The sequence below is a fragment of the Meleagris gallopavo genome, chromosome 26 (genome assembly GCF_000146605.3).
Source record: "Meleagris gallopavo isolate NT-WF06-2002-E0010 breed Aviagen turkey brand Nicholas breeding stock chromosome 26, Turkey_5.1, whole genome shotgun sequence".
Lineage (NCBI taxonomy): Eukaryota > Metazoa > Chordata > Aves > Galliformes > Phasianidae > Meleagris > Meleagris gallopavo.
This window is the reverse complement of record NC_015036.2, coordinates 182,529-192,582: the sequence shown is the minus strand read 5'-3', so window position 1 is coordinate 192,582 and position 10,054 is coordinate 182,529. Positions and strand designations below refer to the sequence as shown.

At 44.2% G+C, this 10,054-nt stretch overlaps 1 protein-coding gene across 1 annotated transcript in view; it reads left to right on the top strand.

Annotated features, from left to right (window-relative positions):
• PKNOX2 (PBX/knotted 1 homeobox 2) overlaps positions 1–9,540 on the top strand; it is a 64,150-nt gene extending 54,610 nt beyond the window's left edge. Inside the window, 7 exon segments of the mRNA XM_010723550.3 lie at positions 3,262–3,304; positions 3,307–3,393; positions 3,464–3,561; positions 5,358–5,477; positions 6,785–6,861; positions 7,381–7,559; positions 7,958–9,540. Of these exon segments, the coding sequence (XP_010721852.2) occupies positions 3,262–3,304; positions 3,307–3,393; positions 3,464–3,561; positions 5,358–5,477; positions 6,785–6,861; positions 7,381–7,559; positions 7,958–8,202 (849 nt within the window). The 3' untranslated portion in view covers positions 8,203–9,540.
• The last annotated feature ends 514 nt before the right edge of the window (positions 9,541–10,054 follow it).

Sequence of the window (10,054 nt, the reverse complement as noted above, 5' to 3'; positions counted from 1 at the left end):
AAAAAAAACAAAAAAAAACAACCAGCCTCTCTCTATTTTCTAATAATCTCTAGAAATGGACTTATTATCCCTTCGCTACTTTATGGAAGCATTCCTTATGATCAAAATTAGCAAGACACTTGCATAAAAGAGAACAATAATTGCTCAACGAGCATCTCGTTTGTAATTTATTAGTTTCTATTATTGTGCGTTGCCACGGCAACAGCTCGCATCCCGGGTGATGAGAGAGATGTTAGATATGAGCCGACGAAGCTCCTGGTCCCAGCAAATGGAGGTGCACGTTTTTATCAGTAATTTTCATGAAAATAATAAGTGAGGGAGTTAATGAGATGGAAAGCCGTCCTGTGGCTATTGTGGCTTTTTTTTCCTCTCTTTTTTTTTTAAGTGTTGATCTAATTAGAATGCATCAGTCAGGAGAAGTAATGAGGATTTAGCATCTCACAAAGAGGTGGGGATCGTATCAGAAAATTAGCACAAAATTGGAAAATAATCGGGCCAGTGCTGGAGAAGGAGCTGAGCACCTCGGATTCCTGAAATCCCGGAGCTGCCCCCGTTTCCCTTCCAGGCAGGACAGGGACGTTGAGAATTCAAGTGAGGCTTGGGAGATTGTTGCTAAATAAATGTGAGACCCAATTGGAGGGGAATTGCACTGCAGGATTGTCACACTGGCTTGAGGACAGGAGGGTTTGCAGCAGGCAACAGGAGCTGAACCATTCATGGTGACAGCTCAGAAGGAGCCACCATCTCCTTGGGCACTGGATGGGGATGACATACCAGTGCTGATGTAAGGGCAAATTTTTTCTAATTACCCAACTCAGCAATGTCAAGTGCCAGAGTGCTTCAGCTCATTGAGTATACTTGAATTTGCATGGATAAAGCTTAGAAAAACAACAGTGGAAACACTTTTTGTTCATCAAAGAAGCCTTATAGAGCTGGGGATGCTTCAGAGAACTGAAAAACTGTGAGGCTGGTGTTCAAAAGATGGCAAGTGGATGATTTTGCTAATTATTGTGCTATTAATCTCGCACCAAATATAGGTATAACACCTAAGCAGCCCCTACTTCAGGAATTTTTAAAAAGTAAATAATGGAAATGTGATTAATCAATTATTGATCTTAGGAAACAGGGTTGTGGGGGTTTTTTTTGTTTGTTTTGTTTTTTCAAGGTATGGGATCAATCATTGTGGGAGGAGATGTACCAGGCTAGTTATGAGAACAAACTGTTTTTGGCTTGGGCAAATTTTTTTTGACCACACGACTGCCTGCTTAAAAGTGTATGGATGTGTCATAACAAGAATGAGAGCTGAAACTGAGAAAGCAACAAGTGGAACTGACAAAATGGAATAATCGCCATTGTATTCATTTCTGTTATGTAAAGCCAACAGGTTTTCATCCCCCATTCATCCAACTGTGCCTCTACAGTGTTGAATTTGGCCAACTCTTTCTCAGCAGACTCAGATGTTTCTTTTTTTCTCCAGCTAACCCAGGTTTTTCCCAGTTTCACATAAGCACAGAAAAATTTCAAAACATTAGGAGGGGATGGAAGCCTTATACATGTGTGCCAGTCAGAAATAAATCACTGCATCATAAAACAAAGTGAAAGGAACAAAGTGAAAGGACATCAGCACAAGTAGCACTGCATTTTAGCACTTGCCTTAGTGTGAGAAAGGGGTGGTTTTTTGCACAATGCCATATATACCAGGTCCATTTCCTCATTAAAGTGATTTTTAATTTGGAGAAACCATGTTTTGCCATAGAGCTGCAGAATTTTGGTGCTGAGATGGATCTGTAGAGACACCTAGTGATGCATTTTTTCTATGCTCAAGTGTAAAAATTGCCAGGAACTTTCCAACTGAAGTCCTGGAATGTAAAACATTTCTAAAATCATCATGGCAATGTAATTTGGCTGGCATTTGCAATTAGTATGCTACATACATATTTTAAATCTTCTTGGAGATATCTATAACTATTTTAAGGCAGAGCCTCCACTTCCATTGGTTACCTCAGGTTTTGCAGTGTTGATGCACTTTCAGATATTCTGAATTATTTCTTCCCACTTCACTTCCAAAAACAGTGTTCAGGATTCTCGTTTTCTGAGGAACTGCAGAATAATGAGTCAGGAGAAGAGTTTTGCATGTCTCCTGGTGATCAGTGCACCCACATCATCACTTGATGTGCAATTAGTCGATCTGAGCGTTCAAATTATCATCCCTGTTGCTTTATTCTTATATAAATAAGAGGGGTGATGGCTTTTTCTGACCCAGCCGTGCTTGTGTTTCTGGTGTCACTACACGTCAGTTCTCCAGATAAATCCTCTTTTCTTAGACCAAGAAATAGGTTTGCTGAAGAAATGTACAAAAATGAAGTAAGTTCAAGTAAGGTGGAAAATGCCTTTTGTTGGTGTTTTGTTCAGCAGCTGAGGAACAGGACAATGGAGAAGTGAGACAGAATGGGAAAATGGGTAGAAGAGGAAGAAAAAGATCCTCCTTTTACTGCAAAATGTGAATGCAGCTTAATCTCAGTTGCAGCGGGCATGTTTCAGATATACATACCTGTGTCAGGCTTATTTTGGAAGGACAGTTTTCTAAATGCTCTTGGCATGACACTCAAAAATCTTGCACATCATGGAGGCTGTCGTGCTTGGCCATGAGTTCTCCGTATCCTCCCATTGTGACACACTTCCCAAAGTATTGTGCTAAATAATCACATAACCCATTTGTGCTTTTTTTCATTTGCAGCTCTTAGGTGAAAGGCTGATGGTAACATTACAGCACTTGGGGAAGGATTTTCCATTTTTGCAAGAAGTTAACTTTAAAGCTGCAAGGAATTATGTCAAATGGAGCTGTGTCACTGTATATATATATATTTTTTAATTATTCTCGCATGGAGAAACTAATAGTGGTTATTTTCTGCTGCTCTTATTGGAGATCTATGCTGCTCACATGCTTTTTTTTGGGGAGGAGAGGAAGTTTAATTTTTTCAGAGCAGTTTATGGTGTTTCCCCTTTGAGGAGAAGCTGCTTCATCAAGTTCCAGACAAAGGAAAAAAAGAAATGTAGATAGGAAGACAATATAATTATTTCCTTCTTGTCATCTGTGTGGTGTTTTTTCACTTACTGAAAATAGTGGCTGCACAAAGAGGTGAAGTTGCTTAGACACGAGTGGGAGCTTTGCAAAGCGTAATTCCTTGTTTTTCCATATTTATTTCCAGCTGCGACAGAAGGAGGGGAAAAAGAAATCTTCTTTTCTTCTTTTTCTTGCAGGAGATGCTGCAGAGCTCACCTGCGGCGCTCCCGGCCGCCTCCAACCCCCCCCGGGCATCGTGGTGCCTGCAGCTGCGCTGCCCCCGGGCAACCTGGCCATGGGCAGCGGGGCTGGATCGCCCGCCGTGCCAGGTAGGGCCAGCAGGGAGGCGGGGGGGTCAGCCCTCTGCATGCAGCACCCCACGAGCCCTGTCTTCCGCAGGTGGAGCCCTGTACCAGCCCGTGACGATGGTGACATCTCAGGGCCAGGTCCTTGCCCAAGCCATCGCCCCTGGTGCCCTGCAGATCCCCAACGCCCAGGTAAATCCTAGAGCCACAGAGCATCCTGAGCTGGAAGGGACTCACAGGGGGCACAAGCCCAACCCCTGGCTGCACACAGCACCACCCAAACACGAAGCATGTGTCTGAGAGTGGTGTCCGAGCCTCTGGATGTAGACCCAGGGCTGCCCCATCCTACAGCCAGAATCCGGCATTTCTAGCATTAAAGGATGAGAGGTGGTGGCCTCACCTTGTGCCGGGGGACGGTCAGGTTGGATACTGGGAAACATTTCTTCTCTGGAAGTGGAGCTGCGCTGGCACAGGCTGCCCAGGGTTGGTGGGGTTCCAGTCCTGGAGGTGTTCCGGAGCGGTGGGGTCAGTGGGCATCGTGGGGGCAGGTTGGGGCTGGGAATCTTGGAGGTCTTCTCCAACCTGATTGTATGATTCTCTTGTTAATCTTCATGTGGTTGTTGCTTGCTCTGCTGTCAGATTTTGCAAGGTCTCTCTGCCATTCTTCACCAAGTTCCAGGGAAGTTGCAGTCTCAGGTTTATTTTTGTAGGGAGAAAGATCTGCACCAAAACACCTCAGTATCATTTATCTTCTGGGGACCACAAGCATCATCCATCCCATATGGCAATGCTCCTTTTTTCCTTTTGTTATCACAACCTCATGGATTTGGGGTGGCTTTGAGACATTTGTTCTATTTTCATTCCTCTTCTGATCAGCCATGCTGGGTTTCTCTGTGTTTTTGCAGCAAGACAATGATTTAGGGTAGAAATTGCTCTATAAGGATAATTTGCCATCCCTATTTGCACGCAGCCTGCATCATCCGCAGTCTCTTACAAACGCTGTCATTCCTCAGGAATTTGGGCAAAACATATCACTCTCTGCCACGCTGCTCCCTGGGGGCAGATCAGCCTCAATTCCCCCATGCACATTTTTAATGACAGGAGCCTCCTAACGCTATCAGACATAAATGCATGTGGAAAAAAAGGATATTTTGGAAGGAGGAGACACCTCCGCAGCAGACTTTAATGGCTTCAAGGCTTCTTTTCTCCTTTCCCTCTTTAATATCTCGCCGTCACCAGCTTGGATCTTGCAGCAAAGCTCTCTGAGGTGCTAGAAACAGACGCGCGGGGAATATCAGGGCAGGGAGAGCAGCCTGGACAAGCACCTCCGATGCTCTTCCCGCGCCGCCAGCGTGATTTATTCATCTGGAGCTCATGGGAGCAGTGGGACCTGCCAGGCTGATGTTTAATTCATCCAGGAGAAGTGTTTTGATGAAGAGCTGGGGAAAAAAATCTTTTTAACTGAGGTTTCAGTTCTTTTCCCACGACATCATTAAAGCTTCTCTTGCAGCATCCCAGTGTATTTATTTTTAATTTTTTCTAAAAGCAGCATTTTTTCCCACAACATTTCTCCTCTATTAATTGGAATAAGCAGAGTGAGGAACAAGGAGTTAACGAATCACAGAGTTTTAACCTCGGGCTGTAACAAAACAGTTGTCTCTGTTTTGTTGTGGTATTTTTATTATGGTAAATTATCCTCCTTAATTGCATGTTGAAAGTGTGTATGGCGTTGTCCCCACTGTTGCCACTGCAGTTGGGAAAAGCCAATTGCCCTTTGCAAAACTGGGTGCAAAAATGAAGATACTAAATGGGCAAACAGATTCTGGTGGAAAATGGGAATTTAATGCAGATTTTGGGAAATTGGTGGGATTTGGGAAGTTCTCACTACGGTCTGTTTTTCCCACACCACTACTCCCGTTTTGAGTTCATTGTTGTTTGGGTTTTTTGGGTTGCCGATCACCTTTTTGAGCTGATTCTCTCCTTGGCAGGTGAACCTGGATCTCACCTCACTCCTTGATGGCGAGGACAAGAAGTCCAAGAACAAGCGGGGTGTTCTGCCCAAACATGCCACCAACATCATGCGTTCCTGGCTCTTCCAGCACCTCATGGTGAGCATCGTAGCCACTGATGCACCCTGCAGAGCACACTCAGGGGGTTGCACAAGGAAAAAAGGCTGCTTTGCAAGTCAGAAAGAAAAAAAAAGGTCCTTAAAACCTTCAAAATGAGTAAATTGAAGTGGTGGTTTGTCTCAGTTTGGGATATTTGAAGGCACAAAGTGGCTTTGCTTTCATTTCGGGAGCATTTGAGGCGTGAGTGTTTTCACTGCTGGTGGCAAAATTATGACCTTGATGTTTAGCAAACAAAACCAGAGGGGGAAATAAGCCAAATGTCTGACTTTCATCCACGTTTGCAGATGTGTGAAGAAGGGTTCTGTACAGTTAATATACCCAATATATACTCCAATATACCCTTTTCCAGCAGTCAGGGTGGGCTGGGTGCAACAGCTGCCCCTATGGGTGCAGAAGGAATTGCCCAAAGTGCGAAATTACAAAATCATCCAATTTTTGGGTGTGTTGGTGGGTGGAGGTGTAATTCACAGAGGATGCAACTGGGCTATTTTCATGCAAGGAGACTGCTTGCCCACCACTGAGGCTGGAAAAAGGGCAGTAAGCTAAAACAAAAATCCCTTTTTCCTGCTTAACTCAGGGATTACTCTGAACTTACTGTTTTCTCAAAGCCCCTTCCTGAATCTCCTGGTGTGGGAGGACTAACAGCTACTTTGCAAATTTTCTTGCACACCATTTTGTTGGGCAATTTTTTGACAACCTGGAATGATGAGGATGCGTTGTACAAGGCACTGAGTCTTCCCATATGTCCCGTCTTCTTAGCCCGAAAGCACCAGCATAAATGATGGGGTTTGCATCCTAGTAGCATCAGTGACCACAATTTGTTGGGCGTGGGAGATTTTTAGCTGGAAGTGATATGCCATAAATGCTGGAATAAGGCATTATGGGAAATGGCACTGGGAACAGTGAGACATCCCTGGGAAATCCCACATAAAGCCACCTCTGGGAGCACTTGGGCAAGTTGATATTTTCAAGGAATGCTTTTGCCAAAAAAGAAGCAGGTTTTAAAGCCCAAATCCTAAATTTCTGACAACCGTTATTAGAAAACAGTAGAGAAAATCGCTAAAACTAACAAAAAAAATCTCCTTTTCCTTCAAGTAAAGCCTTAGTGAAAAGCATTGGTAAAGAGTTAAGGATGCAGGGGAGAAAACAGGGGAGAAAATGGTACCTTGCAAATGCAAGTCATCAGATTGGGGTGGGAGGGATGGAAAAAAAAGTGTTCTTTCCCTCTGATTGGGGCTGCTGCTTTACATACATGGATGTCGTTTTGTTGCCCATCTATCTTCCAGCACCCCTATCCCACGGAGGATGAGAAGAGGCAAATTGCTGCCCAAACCAACCTGACCCTCTTACAAGTCAATAACTGGTGAGCACACTGGTGGCCTGTGCTGTCACCTCGCAGATTTTATAGATTTCAAACTATTCTGTCTCATTTAGTCTGTTTTATGGGATTGGGTGAATGGTTATGGGTCATTTTTAGGCAGTACAGTGGCTGTGTGCTTAGTTAATTGTTGGACTTTGATGATCCTTATGGGTCACTTCCGACTTAGGTTATTCTGATTCTATGCATCCAGTGTTCATTTGTGAAGTCTCAATGCCCTCTCCTGGCAATCCCAACATAGCAGCCAGTATTTTCCCTCATGCAATTAGTAGCTGGAAAAATTAGAGCAATGGCTTAACATGCCACAGACAAATGAAACAGAGGCGCATGGCTTGGGAAATGGGATAGAAAATCAGTTTTTTGCACCGTGAAACCACTTCTGAAAGGGTTTTATTGTAATTATATATATATAAATAATATAGCACTTCATTAAATTGTTATTGTTTACTTAATATAGTAATATAAACAATTTTTAAGTGAATGGCCGTTTTTTTCCTGGGAAAGGTTCATCAACGCCCGCCGGCGCATCCTGCAACCAATGCTTGATGCCAGCAACCCAGACCCAGCCCCTAAAGCCAAGAAAATCAAATCTCAGCACCGGCCCACCCAGCGGTTCTGGCCCAACTCCATCGCTGCTGGTGTCCTTCAGCAGCAAGGTGGCAATTCAGGGACGAATCCTGACGGTAAGGAGAATCCCGGTGGCCCCTGTTCCTCCTGGATAAGTCATGCATTATATTATGGCCTGATGTCGGTATTTAAGGTTTTTAAGGTCCCTCCCAACTCAAACCATTCCATGATTCTATAATAATTCTATATTTCTATGAACAAAAGAAGAGATGAAGAAAGAAGATGAAGAGAAGCTCTGACAAACCATTTTGGGCATCTTCTTCCTGAAAAGTTAGTTTCCTGTTATTGAGTAAACATACAGCAGTTAAATGTAAGATTTGGGTGGGGCAGATGGGACCCCCTACATAGTATTTTGTGTAATACAGCTGACCATTTGTGTTCTTCTAGGTTTATGCACTTTTCTGTCCTTTTTATATTAGCCAGGGAGTCCTTATTTTTATCTGTTTAATTTCAGGCTCCCTTGCCATGGACAACCTGCAGCCCCTCTCATCAGCCACGGCCACCATGGCCATGCAGCAGGCCATGCTTGCAGCTCACGAGGACTCCCTAGATGGCACTGAGGAGGACGACGATGAGGAGGATGAGGATGAGATGGAGGAGGAGGAAGAGGAGGAAGAGGAGCTGGAGGAAGAGCCCGGTGGCCTCCCGACTGCGCCTGGCGCTAACCTTGGCTTGGACCACAGTGACTCACTGGAGTAGCTCAGCCTGCGTGCTCCCCAAATCATGGATGGCACCAGAAGCGACCTCTCCCAGAATGGCAAAAAACAGCAAGAAAACAACAAATTGGTGAGGAGAAATCTAACTGTGGAGGCCCTCACAGATGCCCCATCTGCCTGTGGGAGCATCGGGGCCACCACATCAGCACACGGCAGTGAAGGACACGTGTTTACAAGGCACATATTGTGGCCGGATTTTTTTGAGGTTTTCTTTCAGGTTTTATCCTTGTTTTCTCCCTTTTCCCTTCATTTTTGGTAATGAAAGCATTTTTGGGGGAGGCTATTTTCCCCACCATGCTCAGATGCCACCATGGGCTGTTGCATCCTCTTGGATTTCTTGATGCAAAAAAAACCGCAACAGAAACAGGATTGATGTATTTTGGGGGGAAGCTTCCACAAAAAAAGGTCATTCACATAAATATCAGCATGTGGGAAAAAATTGCCAAGTTGCCAGTTCTGCTTCCTATCAGATTGGAGGAAAATTTCATGCTTTTGACCCACAGGATTGCTCAGATCTCCCTGTTTTGGCCCCAGTGCTGTGGCCATTTGGTGACTCTACGTGTGACTTTCAGGAAAAGGGAGAAAGTCCCCAAACTCTTTAATTTATGTGCTAAAAACCCACCAAATCCGGAAAAAATATTCAGCCTTGTCCTTCAGGGCTGAGACTGGATGCAAAGTTGGGCTGGATGTGAGGCTGAGCAAGACCTTTCCAGGGCGTTTTGGTACCAAATAGGAATAAAATAGAAGCCTTTCTCCCAAAATTGAATAGTGATTTGCCCAGGAAGAAGGAAATTCAAAAAGATGGTATCTCCCCAGTGTCATCCACCTGTGCAGGAAAACATTGGGTTTCTCACCCCCAAGTGCCACAAGTGAGCTGTCAGGGGGCAGCTGTACAAGAACAATGTGTTTGGGGGGTTCAAGTGGTAGCAAAAAGGCAAATTCTGCCTTAAAACGCGAGAATAAAAGCAGCCCAGGTAACACAGGGCATCTTCTCAGTTCCATGGGGGTTAAAAAAAAAAAAAAATTCTGCAAGTTCTTCCCCAGCAGTGTGGGGTTTGTTCTTCTGTAATAAGGAAGGATTTTGTCGGCTGCATGAATTGCCATTTTTGACCTTCTTTTGGCTCTTGAAGAGTTGAGAAGAAACAGCAGCCACAGCCAAACAGGCCGCAGCAACAAAGTGATGCAATGGGCAGCAAAGCCTATTTTTCAATACTGATCTGGCGTGAATGTAATCTGTAATTTCATAAAGGATTCATTGTAATTTAGTATTAATTCATGTCATTTATTATAAAGTGCTACGAGATGAGGTTTTGCAGCTGTATTTTATTGTCAGCTTCTTTCTAGTGGAGGTGAGAGTGATGAAGGACAAGTGGAACACCAGAATGGGTGAATAACCCCAAAATGGGCAACCCATAATTAGGCAAATTCTTCTAAAATGAGTGAATTGCTTCAAATCCACAGACAAGTGATGCAACCCTAAAAGGATTCGTACTTACGAAAGTGATATCCCTCTGTGAAGAACTCTGAAACTGAGTGATTTACCACCAGTGTGAACTATGCTTCCCCAAAACGAGGGACTATCCCAATATGAACTCTGCTTCTCCAGATATGCAGTGTGCCTCCAAATGAGTAACCTGCTCCAAAATCAGTGGGAGCTGCCCTGACACCAAAATAAGCACTATGCCACCGAATGTTGCTTCCAAAAAATGAGGAATGCCTCTAAATATGATTAACAGTCCCCCAGAATTGGTCTCTTCCCCCAAAATGAGTCTTTTCCCCCAGATGAGCACCCAAAATAAGTGACGCACCCCAAAGCAGCATGATTCTTCCCAAAA